The following is a 22,873-nucleotide window of genomic DNA, read 5'->3' as shown; positions in this document are numbered from 1 at the left end:
GTGAATGAAAGACTGGTTCTTGAAACATGGCGCCTATTTCTGGAGCACATTAATAACTGAGAAAAACTAAGAACTAATCTCACAACATTTACAGCTATTGTAAATTATTTCGTTTCTTTTTTTCTATTTTTCTTGTCTCTTTTCTTATTTTTCTCTTCTTTACCCCACCCCCGAAGAGGAGGCAAGGGGTATTGTTTTTGGTTCAGTTTGTTTGTTTGTTTGTTTGTTTGTTTAACACTCTAGCAGCAAAAGTATTGGTTAGATTCACACCAAACTGGGTTTATACATTGCCAGTGACCCAGAATAGATCTGATTACATTTTGGGAAATGTAGGTCAAAGTTCAAATATTTTATGAATTTTTAAAATCTATTTCATCTCCCTTGTACTTATAATGGGTGGAATTTCAAATGTCTATAAAAACATAAATTTTGTTTCAATTTACTTCAAACTTGGCACATATATAGAGGCAATTGATATGCTGACATCAGCACACACATAGACATGATGACATCAGCTGGATCGATGCCAAAATGAGCTACAATACATGCGAGGGGCGGGGTTTGTTGTGCCTGACACCACTTTTTTTTTTGTTTTGTCTTTTTCTTATCTATTTTCTTGTTTCTTTTATATGTTGTTTTCTTTTCTTTTTTTTCTTTTCTTTTCTGTTAGATGATGCCACCAAACATGTAGTTTAGTTGTATATTTTGTGTATTTATTATTTAGAAGATTACACAATGGGGTGGGAGTTCATTCTTAATATAAAAGGTCCAAAGAATGATCTAACAATGTTTGGATAAAATGTTGGGGCCTCTTATCTTGCCAACTCTGGTTTGGGTCACTTCCATATGCTGTCCTAAATAAAATACAGCACTGGGTGTTTTTGTAATTTCAGTATAATCAAACAAATGGATCAGGCAACACTAAGACTTGCCTAATTCTCTTATTTGCATCTAAAATATTTACAGTGTGAAAGGTGAAAGGTGTAAAAGATGACACCAAATGTTCTTTCACTAATCATCCATCTGCTGCTCCACTTTTGTGTCCACATCCACAAGTGACATGAACTGAATGCATATTTAATAAGGAGAAGTGCATTTAAAGAGCACAGACCCCCACCAAGGCCAGTAGTCCAACCAGTTTATGTTCCACAATATTATAAAACCACCGACTATGACTTGTGTTAGTTTTACTGACTCTCATCATGTCATTTTGTAGTTGAAGCCACACAAACTGAGATCAACTTTAGATCAGATACAAGCAAAGACATTGCATTTTATCAATAGGATAATTAGAATATGACCGATATGGTAGGATGCAGTAAATTTTCTGATCACAACACAGACATAATAATCATTTTAATAGACATCTTAATAATCATCAGGAAGGACGCAGATGTAAAGTGAATGAGCCACAAATCACAGCCGAAATTGTATCTCCTCCAGATACACACAGCCTCTTCCCAAATCGTTTAACCCATAAAGACCCGGTGCTACTTTTGTGTTAGTTCCCAAAATTTATTATGATTTTTTTTTCTATTTAACCTTTCTTAAGTGATTTTTCACCATTTATCATAATATTATACACTCCATTTTGCATTTTTTTAGTGAAAATCAGGTATTTTCCTATATTTGTTTTACTGATCATGTACTTTAATCATCTTGCTGAGATTACATTTGAGGGTTATCATACCAAAAACAGAGAAAACTTGAGAAGATTGACTTTTCAGCATCATCATCATTAACTGAACATAAACAAAGTGTCTCCATCCACTGTCATTGATCAAACTTCATGGGTTTTACTGATGAATTGATGTTGTATAAGATGACAGTGTTTCCACGTTCACTGCGAAGCCTCTGAACGTCCAAGTGGGTCATATCTGATGAGCATGAAAAGATGAATAACTGCATTTTACACCAATTATTTACATGTATTGATGGGATTAGTGGCTCGAAGGTTATTGAACATTTTAGATCAGTAGATGCTTTTGGTCTCTGGTGTATATTTGAGTCTTTATGGGTTAAAATGAGGAATGAGTAAAGTTATTTTTTTGTATTTTGTATTTGAAGCAGAATGTTTTACACCACAGTCATGATGCTCAGGGTACAGGCAGGGTGCAGGTGGTTTTAGTCGAATACAACCACTTGAAATAAGTCCTCTTTGGCTGAAACCAAGACTACATAAAGTAAAAATATAGTCAAGGTCAAAATACAAACCAGAAAAAGTGATTTCAGGATCTGCCTCATGACCAAAGAATACTACAACATTACCATTTATAACAATAACAAAAGTCTGGTTTCTGCTTTTGTTTTGTCTAACTGATTATTACCATGGTAACACAAGTCTATTGTAGTCTGGTTAGTCCTCTCTATGTTCTAAGATAGTCTGTGGATCTCTAAAGTTAAAACAGAAAAGAACGATGAGAAACTTACATTTTCTGCCCCTTTTCACCCTTAATGATCTACAACTATTTTTGTGGGGATTTCCAAACCAGTTTTTCTGTACATTTAACCTTTCTTTGGTGACTTATCACCATTAATTATAATCATTTCTTCTGTATTTTCCATTTTCAGTGAAAACCTGTATTTTTTTCTGTTGTTAATTTAGTGACCTGTAGATTTTCATATAACATAACATTTTAGTGACCTTTTCAACAAAATATACCATTAATGTCTGAAACCACTGTCATTTGTCAAACCACGTGGGTGGAGCCTCTAAACGTCCAAATGGGTCATATAGATGCTGCTGAAAAGCTGACAAACTGCATTTTATCTGAATTATTTAAAGGTATTGATAGGATTATTGACTCCAAAGTTATTAAACATTTTAGATCAGTAAATATTTTTGGTGGCAGCTGTTGAGGTCTTTGAGGATTAATGTCTTTTCTCCAAAATGTATGTGTTTTATCTCTGGGCCATGCCCTACCATTCCACCTCAGTTTCATAAGAATCAATGCATGAGTGTTTGTGTTCTGTTGTTGATAGACAGACCAACAGACAAATGGGAGTAATACTGTATAATCTTCTTGGTGGAGATAATTACTATATTTTCAGTGCATGTTTACTTGTATCCTTAACTCAAGCCTGATTAAAAAAAAAGCTAAAATGTTTCATGTTATTATAATCACATGCTTATTGTAGGCATTTAGAAATATCACCAGTGTCATTCTCTTCTTCCTCAGCATATAATTAGTCAGACTGTTAAAACGGATGTGTCCTCTGGGAAAATCTTCACACTGCTAACATGCAATCAGTTCTAGTAACTGTGACATTTAAATGATGACACAAAATCTCAGGCCTGTTTCTTGTCTGTTATTAGTTCTTCGTCGAGGATCCTGGAGGATCACCAGATGTTCCGTCAAGTACCCCGCCTGAAATGCTGATCAGCACTCCACCAGTGAATCAGTCCAATGACAGCCTGCTGATGGACGGCCAGGAGGAAAACACAGGAGCAGCCAAGATTTATTTGCCAGTAAGACAACCACAAAAAAAGGCAACTGATGCGACTTTTGTATTTGATATGTATCTAAAACTACATTCTTACCCATTTTTTATTGCCTTTTTCACTATGTCAAACACATAAACACAAACTAACATAGGTGCTGCCCTGTAAGTACCACAAAACAATCTAACAAAGATCACTGCATATGTACCCATACATGGACATTATGTAAAAATACATAAGTAGATACATAATAGAAACCAGCAGTAACATCAGTCATTATTATCCGGAGACAAATCAAAATTTTGTGTAAAAAAGTGTTGAAATTTCCACAGATTTACGATTAAGGTCATTAATTTGAGCAGGGATCTGAATCCACATGTCAACCACCATAACAAAATATAAAAAAATTTTGCAAGAAATTCAATAATAGTTAACATAGATTTTACATTTATATTGAAAAGACCACAAAGACAAGGGAAATGGTTTAACAAATACAGTGGAGTTGTACCTCTTACCAAAATGTCTGAATATGATCATGTGCTCGAAGCAAATGCATAAATGCTCCTTTACGTGTCTTACACTTATAGCAAAAATTATAATTATTGGGGAACATCTTCTGAAGGTGGACAGGTGTAAAATAATTCCTATGAACACATGTAAAATTTTGCTCCTCAATGTAAACTGAAGCACACTTTGGAAAAACCATATTATCTTAGTCCAATCTGCATTGAATGTGACTCCCTAATTACACTCACTGTTTCAGTCATAATCTGAAGGGTCTGCGAGTAATGATACAGAATTTTTCTTTTTTCATTTTAAGACATTTGGCAGATATTCTGACTTTTTCCAACTCTGATGATCTCAAACAAATTTTGTCCTGAGACTGCAACACTGGAAGAAATGGACGTTATGAGTTAATCTCCATAATTAGTCATGAATAGTAAACTGCTGTTTACCTGAAAAAGTCTGTGTGATACTGTCCAGTGGCCTGTTTCAACCTTTTTGTTTATTTGTTAACATAAAATGAAAGCAAATATTGTTCCCCTTCAGACGAAACTCAATAAAATGTCAGATTTGATGGTACTTATAATAATGTTAGAATGGGATACTAAATGTTTTCATACAGTTTGAACCAGTATTCATTACACTATCTATTTAAAAAAAAAAAAAAAAAAAAAAGCAGAGATAATAGGTTTTCACAATATACTCAATATGAAAATGCTGATCATCTCCATCTTCTCAGGTAATACGTCAAATATTTGAGTGAGAGTAATGTGTGTCATTAAAATACTGTATAGTAATTCAAATGGCTTTATATGTATAAATATATATATATATATATATATATATATATATATATATATATATATATATATATATATATATATATATATATATATATATAAAAATGTTCTATCAACAACAAACCTAAATTGTTAAAAACACATTTGTGGAGAACTCTCAGCATACTATTTCCTTTTTGATTCAGCTGTCGTGCTGTAAAAACACTTCAGTGCTGTGCCTGTAATGGTTTTAATAGTAGGAAAAACACTTCAGTGCTGTACATGCGCTGATTTGAGGTATGTACTTTACTTAAGTGTTTCCATTTTGTGCTACATGTCAGACAGAAATATTATTCCTCCTAGATGACATGTTTCTTATCAGATATACATTTTACACAATAAACAAGCTCTTACATTCAAATTATTTGTTAAAGATTGAACCAATGGTTTCCAATCTTTTTCTCTTCTGACGTTGTGAAGTATATTGTACATGTAGCCAGGTTCCCATCGGAGATGTCAGTACATACTTTCAGAATGGCTACTTTTTCATTCTGTGGTATTATATAAATGAAATCTGTTTGTGTTGTGTAAGGTTATTGACATATTGATGTATTTTTTCTGTCAGTATGCAAACTCCAGTTCTATTCCTGCTTTGTAACTTTGTGTTGGCTGACTCACCAGCGTCACAGCAGCACATCCACTGCTAACGTGTTATAATGAAATAATAAAGACACATTTTCACGATTTTCATCCTCGCATACATTATGGTTGACATTTACAATTTGGCAGAAGAACCTGCAGAGATGAGAAATAATGGTAGATCATCTATAATGTAATAGATAATGTATGTCAGATGAAAGCAGAGTCATGTTTGTGTTTAGTTAACCCTTAAATCTCCTGCTCAACCACTTTCACAGCCCTTTACACTCTCCACTCAGACTAAATGTGTTATACAAAAATATATTTAACCTCACTGTGTTATGAAATAGCTTGCCTTTTCGGATTCTTTTCTTGCAGGATGTTCTATTATAAAAAAAAACCTTTCAAATGAGAACTGTTTTCAAATATTTTTTTACATGTTCTAGATTTTACTGTCTTAATGAACAGAATTATGTAACATTTTAGGATAACAAACTATTTTATAGCGTTCAAATAATTTTCTAATAAATAGCTGAGATAGAATCCTATATTAAAAGCTTAAGGTAGTGATGCTAAACCAGTGGTTTTGTTCTTTTGTGTTAAGGTTAGTGAAGCTAGGCTATTAGCTGAATTAGTCTGTGGAATTCGCTAAAGGTGGTGATGCGAAAGTAACAGATGAATTCACCTTTTATGGTAAAAGTGAAACTAAGATAAAGAATTTACATTCTTTTATTAAATATAATGTCTCAATACCCTCTGTTTAGATGTTTTCAAAATACTGTTTACTTATTCTTTTCATTCTTCTTTTCAGTTTGGGTAGTAAAACAATACTTTTATCATGAATGTCCGTTTAAAAAATATTTGGGATCTGAAAAACCAGTTAGTGATTTTTGTCATTATTGCCTCAAGGAAATAAAAAATGCCCAACATTCCCATTTCTTTTTTCCTATTGAGGATGTTAAAGGATGAAAACAGTGCTTCGTGTCAGATCCAAGGTTTTTCTCTCACCATTTTTGCCTCTAGTACTTCATCTACTGCTGCATACTGGGCCTGGTGTCGTGCTCGGTGTTCCTCAGGATTAACTATGAGCTGAAAATGGTGGTTATGCTGGTTGCCTTGGTGATCTACAACATCATCATCCTCCAGACACACGCCTCCCTGCTGGATGGGTTTAGCAAAGCGTTGTATCCAACTGGAACACTGGACAGGTACCTGGAAACATGTCTTCACTCTCGTCTTCTCACACATTTCTAATCTGGGCTATAATGGATCAATTATTAAACCCACTTAAGGCCAAAGTGATGTGTTTTACCCCCCCGACCCCTGCACTCTGCTCAATAGCTACATACTGACTGAGCACAGCCCATTAAAACGAGACCTGTTCCTGGTCCTCAGAGACCGGGTAGTGCTGAGGATGCAATATCCTGCATGACTGTCGATCAAGTGTAACCTGTGTAGAAGAGGATGATGAGTGGCAGAGCGAGATACAACAGTTTGTGTTGATGGAGCTGAATTCACTCTCAAATTTGACTGACAGCTGCAGCTCCTGCTGCTGAAAATATCCTATTATGAAAAAAGTTTTCAGGGCACTGAGAGACAGCGGGGAAGAAGTACTTTTCTTACCCTCATATTCCTGTCAGTGTTTCTTTCTGCTTTGGTTTTATTAGCATAAAGAGTGAAGCCATACTTGTGGATAGGGGAAAATCAAAGGCTAAGGATAAAAATGAATCAATAATGTTCTTAATATGTCCGTCACTACTGTGCGAGACGTCTGTGATACTGTGGTGTGAATCTATATTTTCACATTCATTGTACTCAGACAAAATTCCAATTTGCAGTCACACCATCATTTTTAATTGTGTTCATCACGTTGTGTATCATAGGAATCCAGTTGAATATATTCACGCACAGTATGATTGTTACTGAGTTTGGTATTCTGCATGTGCGAACGCTTTGTCTGCTTTAGTATTGAATGAATAATGCACAGTATCATTTATTCACATTCATTTTAAACCCCATGAACCTGTCACCAGTTCATTGCAGGACTACAAAACCAGAAATGTGAAGTTCAATTAAAGCTGATTATTTTTGCAGTGAAGATTAAAATACTTTATTGAAATGAAGTGACATTATTGTGGGTCAGGAGGGTTGGTAAATTATAAGGTTGTGAATAATAAAAAAGAAAAAAAATTAGCATGTTAGTTCTGCTCTCTCACATTATGCACCCAAGGCATTCAAATGAAGACAGAGATAAATAATTATAGATCAGTGCTCTATAGCACTTCACATGCATATACTTAGATTGCACTGAGTATATTTCTCAGCACAGTTTACATGGGAATGACCCAAAAGAAAATGCTGTTAGTGCTGAAACATGTCAACAATGTAGATCATTGATGTTTTCAATAATATTTGAGCTACAACACAAAGGACTTCACTGCTGATTTTTGCTCTACCATGAACTTTAATGATAGTTAAAGCCAATTATACAGAATATAAACACTTTAATGAATTATTCACTTAGACTGCATTGCAAAATAAAGATTAATTTACACTTAATTCAATGGAAGTTTCACAAAACATTTAAAAACAGTACAATCAGACTTAAAGTTTCACTTCACATAAGAACACAAGTATATACAAATATATACATATTATTATATTGCCCAGCCAAAAAACGCCCATGAATCATAACACCCGTCCACTGGATATTTACGGCAGTGATTAATGTGTTTAAGCAGCAAAAAGTGCTTTCACACTGTATCTGATGCAGTGAGTAGCGTCTCATTTCTTAAACAACCACCAGTTTGATAGGAAGCATCAAGATTGGATAGTACCAGAGTGATGAGAAAGGTGGATGAAGTGATTACCCATCATGCCTAGTGCCCACAGTACAAGCCTGTAGGGGCAGTGTTATAATGTGGGGATTGATTCAGTTGGTCAGGTCTAGGTTCACCAATGTTATGTGTCCATAAAATGAGGTCAGCTGAACCTGAATACACTGAATTAACAGGGCTGAACATAAGTGAATTTCTTTATATGCTGATGACAGTGATATGTTCCAAGATGATAATACCAGGATTTATCAGATTCAGTTGTGAAAGAGGCTCCAGGATCATTTTCACACATGGATCAGCCACCACAGAGTTCAGACCTGAATCTTTGGGATGTGAGGGAGAAGACTTTACACAGTGGTCTGATTCTTTCATCATCAAAACAAGATCTTGGCCAAAAATAATGCAATTCTAGGTGGAAACTAGAAAAGCACTCGGAGAGCACAGACCTCCGCCAAGGCAGATCAGCCCCCCCCCCCAATCACCACAAAAATGTAATCATTTGTTTCTTGTGCCAGTATCAACATTTCCTTAAAATTTCATCCAAATCCGTCCATAAGTTTTTGAGTTATCTTGCACACAGACAAACAAACAGACAGACAGACAAACCCCGATGAAAACATAACCCCCGCCGTTCCTTGGCGGAGGTAATAAAAGTTGTGACATTACATTATGGATGTGAAGCATGAACAGTGGAATGGTGAATGTGGCCTGTTATTAAAGATAAAGGCTCTGTTTTTAATCATTTAATCTGAATTGGTAAAAAACAAAACTGACTTTTAAAGAGTAGTTTGATATAATCTTAATTAAGCTAACGTGAACATTTGATGCTGCATAATTTAAAGTCATGGTGGATCATATCTGTCCCTCTCTCCTTAGACCGGGGGTTTTGAAGGATCTAAAGACCATGGGCTCCGTGTCTCTCTTCATCTTCTTTATTACACTACTGGTCTTAGCCAGGCAGGTACGTACTTTCTTGGTCATTACAATGCCTTTCCCTGTTTTATCACGGATTTCATTTTCCTCTGATCAAATGTAGAAAGATGTGATGGCAGTGGATGTGAGCTGAATTTCTTTTCAGTCCTTTTCACTCTGAATTTTGGAACAAACTGTGTTCAGTCTGATAGAAGATGGATAAACATGTTCAGACGGACATTTCTGTTGCATTAGAGCCGCCTGTTTGGCTCGTGGCTTTTATCTAGTCTGTGTCCAGTATCTCCAGTTCATACGGGAACTAGATTCAGCTGACACACATTTGTACGTTTTATCTTTTTTGGGGTATCATCCATCAGCTCTGACCCCGAAGCAGATGTTCAGCACAGGAAGGCTCCCCTCCCCCAGAGCCACTGTAACCAAAACTGGGACTCCCCTGAGAGACGTAGAAGGACCAAACAGCTCCATTCTGGGTCATCGTCATCAGGAGGGAGGGGGACGTTTACTCCAGAAACACAAACTTTGCTGTGTTCGTTTTTTGTCATATTTTATTCCAAGCTACACTCTTTTCAAGGTCTTTCGAGACTAATTGGGTTTGTCCTTCTGGGTGTTGTTGTTTGGCTGAAATTAATCTGATAAAATGCTTCATTAATTACCATCAAAACAAGTCTCGAAGCAGGTCAAACAGAATTAAAAGTGACGTCACCAGGGGCTCCTGTGAAGTGCAACGATCTAAAAAGGGCAACAAGTCCGATAAGAGTGTTTATTTTCCAGGCTTTTTGCTCGTTTTCACCGAATTTGACTTGTAAAGTTCTACGTTTATCCCTAATGAGCCTAATTCCCAGCCATTTAGTGAAAGGGAGGAGAAAGCAGGTTAGGAGAATGAAGTCATCTGTAATTCATCCCTCAAGAACAGATGCACGATGGAGCAGAGCTCATTTGCAGCCTTGTTAGCTTGTTTCTAAACAGCATCTGGAATGAGCTTCCTGATCTGCTGGCCTACTTTGTAGACTCGTGGAGATCCTATCTGTTTTCCAAAGTGAAGGGAACACATATATTTACACATAGAGAAACAGTGTCTATTTCTGATGCAGCTTCAGGCGCTCAACACCAGAGTTTCTAAGTCTGTAAGTCAGAGTTTGGAATTATAATTAGTCTTTTAAGGGGTGAGATACTTTACTATTTTTGCATGGATGTTTTTATTCTTTTGACTAAACCAAAAGCAGCACAGAGGTGAAATTTTAGTAGGAAAACAAAAGGGTCTGAAAATTTTCTTCAGGGAAAAAAAAAAAAAAAAAAATCACAATCAGTAAGCCACAAGAGGGCGCTAGAAAAACATTAACACGTTCTGATGAGTGACACATGACCAACCATTCATTACATCTTCAAAATACTTCCCATGTTTTGAAGGTTTATTACCATTCTACAGTTTCATTTTCCACATTTGCAAAATCATACTAAAGTCTCTCTTTCAGTCTAAAATGCGTTGAGGTGCTTTGACCCCCATACTCACGTGCAACTATTGTTTTTCAGCTGGGTATGCTATTTTTCTAACTGCATGAGTAGAGGAATTGGCCTAATATAGTTGCATTTTATTCAGATTTACTGTCATTTTTCTGGGATTATGAGTTAATGCTTGATTTATATCTATCAACTATCATTTACAAAACCATTATTTCTTAAAGGTTAGCGTATATGTTGTGCAAATCCATTTTATTCTCATTCAAGTGTCATCTTATAATGTCCCAATTGTGCTGGAAAACAAAAATGAGGCTGAAATGAAAGGGTTCGCATCCTGCTTCTATTTTATTTTAGTTCATGTTGTATCATTCATTCCAGATTCTGTTGATATCCATTTTATTTCTATTTCATTTGAGCTAGTCATAGTCTTTAGTTTTTGCTAACTATAATAGCCCTGCTCAACGCTGAAGCACAGAATTAAGTGGTGGAGTGGTATAGTTCTATAGGAACCTGTTAAACTGGCATCATTTTATAATCTCAAGGGAAAGATATTCAGTGCACACATACATCATCCAGACACACAAAGTATATCTCATAGGAGCCTGGAAACACTCCTACACACTTCTGTACACAGTATAGGGACCAGCCCACAGGTAGCCTGGAGCGCTCATATGTATACGAGGATAATGGTGGTGCGTTCAGGGGATGGCATCTGATGCGAAAACGTACACTCCTGGGATGTTTTGACCTTGATGGATGAGTCTTGTTGACATATTTAGATGCATTTCAAACTCCCCCAAGCTTGAATAAGCAAAGCAAAAGAAGCGGTGGCTATATTGTATGCAAAACAGTCCCATCTCCGCCCTTATTTCCTTGAGCAATGAGAACGGAGCACAGTTCCATTGTCATCTTATTGGAACATTAATTTTCTATGAATACCAAGCATGCTCTTTATTTTCTTGTGGTGCCGTTATCCAGAAATCGTATAAAGCTTCCATTTGATGACGATGATTAGAACTGCCGCTCCTCTACAAAAAGAACTCTGGCTTCATGGACGAATACCTATTTGTGCTGGAGGACCGTAAGAGGCCGAATCACACACACTTGGAGGTTTCTGTTACACAAACCAAATGAAGCTGAAAACAATAACTGTTCTTCTTGGTATTTCTTGTTTTGTTTTTTTTTGTCCTCTGTGGCCTGAGTGCTGGGTGTGAATGACGCAGGTGTCTCTTTACTCTGTGTCCTCCTGTAACAGAATGAATATTACTGTAGGTTGGACTTCCTGTGGAGGGACAAGTTCAAGAGGGAGTGCGAGGAGATCGAAACCATGGAGAACCTCAACCGGGTTCTGCTGGAGAACGTCTTACCCGCCCACGTTGCAGAGCACTTCCTGGGACGAAACTGGAAAAATGAGGTGCGAAGGAGTGACACTCAGTACACATCCCATCATATTTAACACATGACGCTTTTGTGAGCCTTTTCCTTTATTTTATCAAGTCTTAAACATCACATGCATCAGACTCTATCCCGCTGTGATTTGATAAACTCTCTCCTTTTATTACCCCGCCCCCCTGGGAGGCAAGGGGTATTGTTTTTGGCTCTGTTGGCTTGTGTGTTTCTTTGTGTCTTTGTTTGTTAACGCCCTAGCAGCAAAACTATTGGCTGAATTCATACCAAATTGGGTTTATAGATTGCCAGTGACCCACAATAGATGTGGTTTCATTTTGGGAAAAGTAGGTCAAAGTTCACATTTTTTATGAAATGTTTAAATCGTTTTTTTTCTCCCATTTATTTATAATGGGTGAAATTTCACATGTCTATAAAAACATCAATTTAGTTTCAATTTACTTCAAACTTTGCACATATATATATATATATATATATATATATATATATATATATATATATATATATATATATATATATATATATATATATATATATATATATATATATATATATATATATATATATATATGCAGCTGAAATGCTGACATCAGTACACGCATAGACATGATGACATCAGCTAGGTTGATGCCAAAATAAGCTTCAATATGTGTGAGTTGGAGGGTTTGTTGTACCTGACACCATTTGTTCCCTTTGTTTTGCTCTTCATGCTCTGCTGCTGTTGCATACATTCTGCAAGTTTTGTAGCCTACTTTCCCAACAATTTCCATTCCTATGTTTCTCCTTCATTTCATTCCAGTGCTGTCTTTTGGTCTCACGCTCATTTTCTCTATTCTTACTTCTGTGTTTCTGATGATCAGTTGTGTTTTTCTGCTGCAGTAACCCAGTATCCCCACAGACATGATTGTACTTTACATTAAGGTCCTTCCAATGGGCTTTAGTTAATGGGTAATAAAGCCCTTGTAAGTCTTTTTGATGTTTATTAACCTTATTATGTGTTTTAAGACATTTATTAGCACTTACAAACACTCGCTAACAGTGTTGAAGAGTGCATAATAATGTGAACAAAAAACCTGGTGTTTGTTACTGTTTGTAACAGCATCATAAACACAGATTTTTTTAAAAAATTCTTTATTAATATGTAGTCATGCTCTATTATGCATTCACTGTTTTTTGCCCTGACTGCATCTAAAATAAGAACAATTCCTTCTTAAGATCCTTTATTAATCTTTAATGACCTATTTTTCTTAAGACTTCCAAATGTGTTTTTTTCAACATCTAACCTTTCTTAGGTGGTTTATCGCCATTTATTATAAGATTAATCACTGTATTTTGCTTTTTTTCAGTAAAAATTAGGAATTTTCCTATATTTAATTCACTGATCATGTAGATATTCATAACAGCTCAAAGTAAATCCAAAGGTCATTTTATCAAAACACAAAAAAACTGAAGAAACAAGTGACTTTTTCTGCAAAATACAGTATTGCGCTATAGTTCTTGGCCAGCATTAGGTTTTTGGGTTTAGTAATGTTTCAATGACCCAATGTATGCATTTCTCAGTCTCTGTATTAAGATACAATCTGGATATATGTGAAATATGTGAAATATTATTATTGCTGCTGTGAACTGTTAAATTTCCCCATGGTGTGATCAGTAAAGTCTTATCTGATCTTATCTTGTTAAAAACAAAAGTTTCAGGGAAAAAATGTCTTGTATAAACGAAAGTGGTAGTATTTAGTGTGACCTCAGTTTACACTTATCATACCTTTTTGTTCAGACAATATGATATTTAGTTCATTCATTTCCTGATGTTTTATACCATGTCACATGTTTCTACCTGTTTGTGCTGCTTCTTGTCATGGGGTCAGGGGTCACACTAAATAATGATTTTAACCTTTACAACACATTTAGTTCAGTTTTTGTGTGTATATTTAAGGCTTGGCACATATTTCCTGTATTTTCTTGTTCTATCTGAAGAAAAGAGAATGAAATATAAATATATTTACTCATTTCAAACCTGCAAAACTAACAAAGCTAGAGGTAGCCTAACACTTTTGCACAGAACTGTATATCAATAGCTGAACATAAAAACAAGTGTCTATAATCACTGTCATTTGTCAAACTACATGGGGGTTACTGGTAAATCAATGGTGGTGTTTCCTTCTTAACTATGGAGCCTCTAAATGTCCAAATGGTTCATATCTGATGTTGCCAAAAAACTGAGAAACTGCATTTTACCTGAATTATTTACATGTGGAATCATTGGTTCAGAAGTTATTAAACATTTTGGATCAGTAGATGCTTCAGGTCTTTGAGGGTTAACCGTTCCTTTTTAGTATTTTCAGTCACATTTTATTAACCTTGACCACATGCAGTGCTCATTCCGGATGAGGAAGCTGCAAAAAGTCCATAATGTGTCAATAAATGCATTATACTGTTGCTGGCTGTGGAGATAGAGCAGGTTGTCCACAAAATGCAGGGCTGGTAGTTAATCCTTGTGTTGGTTCATTTATCACTGCAATCGACTCATCCACTGAGATAGGAAAGAAGCATTTTTTTATCCTTAATGAGGCATTGTTCTCACTTTAGATCAATTCAGTTCAATAAGTTGGGGAAGCATCATAAATGTTTTTAATGCTACTCTCATGAGCAGTCTTTAAAAGGTTCTTATCTACAGTAATAATAAATAATTCATAATCCTATACTAACATATTAATAGGTTAATAGTAAGCGCTAACTAACTCTTATTACCGTGACTTTAATATATATATGTATTTCATATAATCCTTACAGTTTTTCATTGCAGTCGCTGTTTTCTTTTGACTGAAACCTTCACCGCTGCTCGATCAATACAACACAACTTCACATTCTTCTTCTTCTTCCTCTTGCTTGTTATCAGGACCTTTATCATCAGTCCTACGAGTCGGTGTGTGTGATGTTCGCCTCCATCCCAGACTTCAAAGAGTTTTACACAGAGTCGGATGTCAATAAGGAGGGATTGGAGTGCCTCCGACTCCTCAACGAGATCATAGCAGACTTTGATGAGGTAAACCTCTCATATTGATAATCCAGGCTGTCTGACAATTTGGGAAAACAGTGAGAAGCAAACGACGCCTGGTTATGCCACAGAGCAGTCGGAAAAAGCAGCGAAAGTGATAGAATTAGACTAATATCTGTGTTATTTCCTGTTCCACCCAAGGTTTTGTTATTTACTGCATTCCTTTGTGTGTCCACAGCTGCTGTCCAAGCCAAAGTTCAGCGGAGTGGAGAAGATAAAGACCATCGGAAGCACCTACATGGCTGCAACTGGACTCAATGTGACACCGGGACCCGAGTGTGCACAGGCACGATTTAACACACATGCACTCACTGTCATCCATTAATACACATCGCGTGACCTGCACATGTAACTCAATGAGAAAACAGAGACGGTCAGTGTTTAACGTTCCCTCGTCCACGTTGGATCCAAAGTGGCACTCGGACTACGAGGTCAAAGCCCGACTGTCGGCTTTAATCCACTTCATATTTGATGATAAAGACGACCCTGGGAAAACCGAGAGCCTTTATGCACATTGTCCCCCATTTCAGATTGGCAAAACTGATTTAGTTGCTTCAGCTCGTGTTCAATAAAGTTGTCATTTTCCATTTACGGTTTGAGAACAGGATGAAATATGAGCAATTCTGTGTAAGTCCATTCTGACACTGGAGGCAAACACAACGTTCAAGCATTATTGAATCATTACTCAACTCATCTGGATGCATCACTGCAGCCCAGTGGGTCTTAAACCTTTTCTGTTTGGGCCTCCTTTGGAAGAAGAATTTCTTGAACCCTCCTCAACTGTAACAATGGTTCAAGTACAACTTTTATCGAAAGAAACATCAATATTATAACCATTCTTTTTGCTTTTCGTTGAATGGTGTGTTGTGCAAATTAAAAACAGCTTCAGTTTTTGTTTGAATACAAATTAACTCAACCAGACCGCTCCCCGAGACAACAATTTTATAAATGAAAATATGAAATGTGCAATTATCTTGTTATAACCATAACAGTAAAGTTAATGTTTTTAAAACGGCAAACTATTTTTTCCGTAACAAAGATGAATACTTTAAGTATCAGTGACTGTATTGCACATATCCTCAGAACAATAAAGTGCAAACTGTACAAACTAAGCAAAAACAGAAAACGTTTTAAAATAACATTCAAAATACATTAAAATGAGTACTGTTGTAAGGAATTAGCATACTATTATTACAATATATCCAACTATATCAATTTAAGAATAAAGTGGCTAGTATAGAACAAGTGGTATTGTAGCTTATTTTGGCATCGATCCAGCTGATGTCATCACGACTATGCATGTGCTGATGTCAGCATATCAATTGCCTCTATGTATGTAACAAGTTTGATGTAAATTGAAACAAATTGGATGCTTTTATAGACATTTGAAATTTCTCTTATTATAAGTAAATGGGAGGAAAATAAAGATTTAAAAAACTCATTAAAATTTTGAACTCTGACCTACTTTTCCCAAACTGTAATGACATCTATTCTGGGTCACTGGCAATCTATAAACCCAATTTGGTATGAATTCAACCAGTAGTTTTGCTGCTACAGACATTTGAAATTTCACACATTATAAGTAAATGGGGAAAAAAAGATTTTAAACATTCACAAAAAAGTTGAACTTTGACCTACTGTTCCCAAAATGATACCAGATCTATTCTAGGTCAGTGGCAATCTATAAACCCAGTTTGGTATGAATTCAACCAACAGTTTTGCTGTTAGAGTGTTAACAAACAAACCAAACCAAAAACAACACCCCTTGCCTCCCTTTTGAGGGGATGGTGTAATAAAGAATAAAAAGAAGAAACAGAATAAAATAAGTATAAAAAAGACTAAGTTAATTAATAATGACTAAGAAAGAGACTATGTACAGGAAGGTATCATCTACATGTCACATGTTCAGTCACTACAGTCCATACACAGCAGTGACCTGTGTGTGTACTGTTTACTTCAAATGTACTGTCTATGCTTAAGACCTGCTAGATGTATTACTGTTAATGTATTTACATCTTATTTGATATATTCACTACAAGTTACTTTGGCAGTAGCAGATGTGTCTAAATGGTTCTGTAGTACTGTTGAATCATTTTCCTCTTTGTTTTGATTCCCCATAGGAACATGACAGACAGTACATGCATTTAGGCACCATGGTGGAGTTTGCCTTCGCTCTGGTCGGGAAACTCGATGTAATCAACAAACATTCCTTCAACGACTTCAGACTCCGAATTGGTGAGAACAATTTTTACAGCATGATCATGAATTTTTGAACTCCTTCAGTGTTCCGTTCTGCAGGTTGGGAGAACAGCTTTTCAATATATAGATATAAGATACTATATATCATTAATAACATATCAAATGAGTTGTTCTTCATTTGTTCTCTACTGGTTTAGCTGTTATGGCCAAAATGATGATGTTGTATGTTTGAGCCCCCAAGACCTGGCAATGCATTTTCATCTACTGTAAGACTTCCACATCTTTATTTAAAAAAGAAAGAAAACTATTATCTCAGTCATTCTATAAAAATTTAATTTTAAAAATGTATCTGAAAGAATTGTTGCGTCATTTGTTTTCATCCAGGACATTAATACAAAAAACCCCCAGAAACTCTTATTTTCTTTGGTCTCACCAGGTAAAAAAAAAAAATTAGTGCAAAATACAGTCATAAACATTATATACAGTGTTGCCTATGAAGTTTTAATAAAATATTTTTACCTCTTCTCATGAAATGAATAAATTTTGCAGATAAAAAGGTATTCCCCAGGTTTTCAGAGGGCTCAGGTGCTGTTTGCTATTTGTTCTAACATTTTGTCCAAGTTTGTCAAAGACTTAAATACACAACTTTGGGTATATTGACATCCCTTTGCAAGAGTATTTACATTTTTTTTAATCTATAATACAGTACACTATACTGTTGCCCATGAAGTCAGAATAAAATATTTTTGCCTCTTTTCATGAAATGATGGTGGCAATGCAATTTATTCTTAATAGATGAGGTGTAGGTGATTAGTGATGTGCACAAATAGGAATAAAAAGAGGAATACGTCTGAAAACTTTATGGGCAACAATGTAGTTTCATGTACAATCTCACTTTACAGAATTATGTAGCTCGATACAAGAACGGTTTGTCATTTTATGATAAAGTAAGAGAAGTTACGCTAATAAAATGAAGTAGTATCTAAAAAATTGAAGTAAAATGCACAGGAAAAATGCACTTTTTGTTTCTTTAGAGCAAGATTTTTACATTTTTTGTAAATAGTGACTTCTTTGGGATAAATATCATTCATCAGATAAAAAAACATTGTTATGAGTTAATTTCTGAAGTTTCTTTGTGACAGTAGAGGTCGAACCAGTATAGTGAAATGTGGTTCTGTGTCATTTGTGAATCAGGGATAAACCACGGGCCAGTGATCGCAGGCGTTATTGGAGCTCAGAAACCTCAGTACGACATATGGGGAAACAGTGTAAATGTGGCCAGTCGAATGGAGACCACCGGGGTCCTGGGAAAAATACAGGTGGGATATGGGGTTTAATATAGATGCACTTATTCCCCTGTGTGTTATAAATGTTTGATTTGACTTATATGTCTCTGCTCCAGGTAACAGAGGAGACGAGTCGCATCTTAACCAACCTCGGGTACATGTGCTCATGTCGGGGCGTCATCAACGTCAAGGGCAAAGGCGATCTGACGACGTACTTCGTTCATACGGAGATGACCCGATCTCTGTCGCAGGGGACCGTGATGCCTTGAGCGAGGCCCGCTTTACTGAACAAACAGACTTCAGATCGCAGTCGCACACACACAAAGTGGCCGTAGAAGTGATTTGTCATGCTCTGTAACTAAAATCCATTTCCAGAAGCCCAGAGTACGATGGATAGACAATTGTCGAGAACTACTTTTGTCCTTAGCAACACAATGTAGAGCAGGGCCGAGGTGCACCGCTGCAGTCCTTCACTGCTGCACTCTGGATGGTTTTTCACATCTCGAGTGGAACAAGGACTTTGCTCCGAGGAGTCTGAAGGAGTGCCTGACTAAAGAGAGGTTTGCTGAATTAGTGCAGCTCTCGAGGACCGCAGTCACCCATCTGTACAATAGTAGTGGTGTGGAGCTAATTACCCATGCCAGTGTTGCAGTGCTTTCAGAGCCTTAGTAAACTGAGCTGCCTGCCGAGCTGTGTTTTTTTATATCTGCTTGGTTGGCTTCGTGAGCCAGTTTGTTCCATTTCATTCCAAACGGATGTTACAATAGTTTATTGTCACATAGAGCAGTTTCATGCCAACAAATCGCCAGCGTGATGGGTAGTTTGCCAAAACCTGTGAATCGTATTTATAGCTTTAGAGCCGCATTTGTGTCCCGCTGAAGAGTAGGTGGACTCCGACAAGGGATTCAACAGGAACATAGACATTTCTTTTTTATAATCCATCAGGTACCAAACCAACAGCAATGTGTATAAATGTTCACTGCCATCCTTTTGTTATCCATTAAACATTTGTATATAAATTGACGTCCTCTGTCTCGGCGCGTTTGTTTTTGCCGCTGTAAACACAAGCGTACCGTGAACGAACATGAACATTCACATGATGCGTTCACAGCGGACGCAAAAGACTGTGAGATCATTAGTTTGAATGATTAGACAGAACAGGTTTTTATTTGGCAAGTGGATTTAATGGGGCCGTTAAACCTGCCAGAATGCATCAGTAATACTGGTTTTCATTGGAGCGCCTTTCTGTATATACTGGAACATGGTGGTACATTAGAATTATTATCTGTCAGTTACATTTACCTGCATACGCTGATTTATGTAAAGGATAATGTACGGTAGGAGGATAGTGAGAAAAGAAAAAATACTAGATCCAATCTATCACACAGCTATTACCTATATAAATCAATAATTTGACAAATTGAAAAAATATATAAAAATGACTAAATTGAATAGCATGATTTGAACATGATTTTTCTCTTACTTTCAGCAAAATAAAACAGCATACAACAACATCAAACAGACAGTTGAGTGGTTCCATAGAACTGTGAAATTTAAGATTTGCACATTGTTGTGTACTTATGTGTACTTTGTATATATAGGCAGTATGTGAAGATGGACATAGTAACAACACTCAAAAGTAAAGCCGAAAAACTCAATCTCTGCCTCTGTCTTGACAGGTGCACAGCAAATATGGGAGTGTTCAGATTTCAGGGACAGTGTTGGTGTTGTATTAACACCACATTACTGTAAAATAGCATTGCCTGTATTACCATTGGCAATTAAAAGTTGTCAAATTACAGTATTTTTAACACTAATGTTAAATTTAACCCTGAATGGGGTAGATCAAGCCACGCCCTCACGTAACAGCTCCACACCAGAGTGAGCGAGGCCACATAGACTCTTGATGTTTCAAAATGGCCACTTCAAGAACAGGTGTTGCGGCTGATTACACCTTCAACCCCATTGGTGGAAGAGATTAACCCTTTCATGCATAGTGGTCACCACAGTGGACAGCTATTCTACAGCTATTCTCTAGTATATTCATCAATGTTGTTGTTTTACTTGCATATCAAGCAACATAGTGGACTCTTATGCACCACCCAATACATTACAATTCATACCATTACTGATCCTGTTTTTGCTAAACCTGATCTACAGTAACATATGTGTAAATCAGTTGCTAATTGTTATTAGACTGTAATTTAAATTTCTTTTAAAATAAAAAGTTGTTTTTTTTGTTGCATGGTATCTGTTTGAGTAATAACTAGTATTATAGTATGTTAAAATGTGAGGAAACATCAGATTCACAGCATTAAAAATGATTTTATTTAATAGTTTTCACACAGTATCCTACTATATAATGCACGTTTCTGTGTCCGTCCATCATCTGATCGATGTCCCGATGTTGCAGCACAGGAGGGCGTTCGTACGGGTTTTCCTCAGCCTTCACAGGCCTGATCTCTGCCAAACTCACCAAAGGAATAAAAACATTACCTGACTATCTACTGGGCACAATTTTATGTCCGTATTCAAATTTTGTGAGGTATGCTGGGCCATTTTAGCCTCTCATGCTATCGTACAATGGCACCACGGGTACAATACCGCTACTGTCAGCAAAAATTAAATGCATGGTGTCCAGCTGAGTGGACATTTTTGTAACTCCATGAAAAATAGATTCCTAAAAAAATTTCAATCACATTGTTTTTTTCATGCCTAAAGAGGAATAAAAACATTCAGGAAAAAAATATCTTGATTTAGGTAATCATAATTGATACATGAAAGGGTTAAACACACCTGTGGAGCCTGACTGCTCTGGGACACTTCAAGTAAGGAACCATGACAGAAGGGAAGGGTTGAGAATTGACACTGTATAGCATGGACAGATACGACACTGCGAGTGTTAATTTCAACACTGGGTGTTAAATTAACACTGGCATTTTTTGTAGTGTAGATTTGATCAAAACAAGCTGATTTTGTTGAGTTGTTCAATGCCTCTCCTCTGCTCCTCTACATTATATGCAATAGTATTGTTGGCTTAGAAATGTGGGCTAACATCAAGAATAACCAGTTTTCAGCTCAATATAAACACATTAACAACACTTAAAGGGGTTTATATATAGTACTGATATTCTAAAGTGGTAGGAGCAGGAGGACGTCACATAACAGAACACATTTATGACCAAAACCACTATGAGTCCACAGACTGCATCATTTACTGAATAAAGTATAAAGATCGTTACTGACACACATCTGTACCATGGTATCAAGTTTTCTGCTTCAAACAAAAACTCATAAACAGTTAGTTTAGTTTAGTTTAGTTTAGTTTAGACCATCAAAATAACACTGTGTCTTATACTGTTCACATGCATCAGCTGATAGTTTACATAATAGCTCTGTTAGCTTAGCTCTGCTTTTAGACTGAAAACAGCCACAGTGAAACCATAAATCACCTGTTTGTGTCGCTAATGTCTGCACTTCAGTTTGAAACCATCCTAACAAGGTCAGAACTGCCACAGTCACAACAAACAATGAAGTTAGCAAAGATGATAACATCACATAATAACTTCATACCTTCATCAGCCACATAATCCAACTCACCCGAGTAGAAGAAACGCTGTGATTTCAGCATCAAACTCCATTCTTTTCATTTAGAGCTGTGTCCAGAGGTGAAAACAACAGCAGCTTTTATCACTTTGTCACATAAATCCACTGGAGCATTGTTATGAATAGATCCAGTTCATATCTCTACAATCCAATAGATTTGCATCTTTGAAAGAACTTCAGAACTCTTTATTCCAAACATCTTTTGATACCTGAAAGTAGAAATACTACATACTGTATATCCCCTTTGAGCACACAGGCATGCACAAATGTCACAGAACGAACCTTTAAGTAAAAATCTTTGTCAGAGGTTAGTAAATATTACACACTGAATGTTGAACACAATGATAATTACTGTCATTCACATTTACTATTACTCTGCTTTGTAGATACATAATGAAACCGTTCAAGATGCGGTCTGTAAGACATGGAATAAGGGGTTTCTCATTGCAGAAAACAAATGGTAATATTCATGATAAAGGCCCAATCCCAATTCACCTCTTAGCCCTCCCCCTTACCCCTACGTCTTGGCCCTTGCACTTGGCACTACCCCTTGAAACAGAGTTGCAGGGGTTAGGGGTCGAAACACTCTCCTATGAATTGAGACAACCCTTCCAGACCTGTTACATCATCAGCAGTCATGATGCCGCTATAAACAGATGTGACAACTTTATTTCTGAAAGAATTCCCCATGCCGTCAGCAGCTCTAACTGTCTCTGTTCCATGGG

General features: G+C 36.4%; 1 protein-coding gene across 4 annotated transcripts in view; it reads left to right on the top strand.

Moving 5' to 3' along the window:
- adcy2b (adenylate cyclase 2b (brain)) overlaps window positions 1-19,559 on the top strand; it is a 78,453-nt gene extending 58,894 nt beyond the window's left edge. For 2 of the 4 annotated variants that reach the window (XM_030148036.1, XM_030148038.1), the window contains 9 exons: window positions 3,317-3,469; window positions 6,388-6,572; window positions 9,078-9,162; window positions 11,848-12,006; window positions 14,899-15,045; window positions 15,236-15,343; window positions 17,178-17,292; window positions 18,451-18,575; window positions 18,659-18,811. In XM_030148036.1, the coding sequence (XP_030003896.1) occupies window positions 3,317-3,469; window positions 6,388-6,572; window positions 9,078-9,162; window positions 11,848-12,006; window positions 14,899-15,045; window positions 15,236-15,343; window positions 17,178-17,292; window positions 18,451-18,575; window positions 18,659-18,811 (1,230 nt within the window). Of the gene's footprint in view, window positions 1-3,316; window positions 3,470-6,387; window positions 6,573-9,077; window positions 9,163-11,847; window positions 12,007-14,898; window positions 15,046-15,235; window positions 15,344-17,177; window positions 17,293-18,450; window positions 18,576-18,658 lie in introns of those variants that run through there. The other 2 variants (XM_030148037.1, XM_030148039.1) reach the window with 2 other exon arrangements.
- Window positions 19,560-22,873: the final 3,314 nt, after the last annotated feature.

This window comes from Sphaeramia orbicularis, chromosome 11 (assembly GCF_902148855.1).
Source record: "Sphaeramia orbicularis chromosome 11, fSphaOr1.1, whole genome shotgun sequence".
NCBI lineage: Eukaryota > Metazoa > Chordata > Actinopteri > Kurtiformes > Apogonidae > Sphaeramia > Sphaeramia orbicularis.
This window is presented reverse-complemented; position numbering and strand designations above follow the sequence as displayed.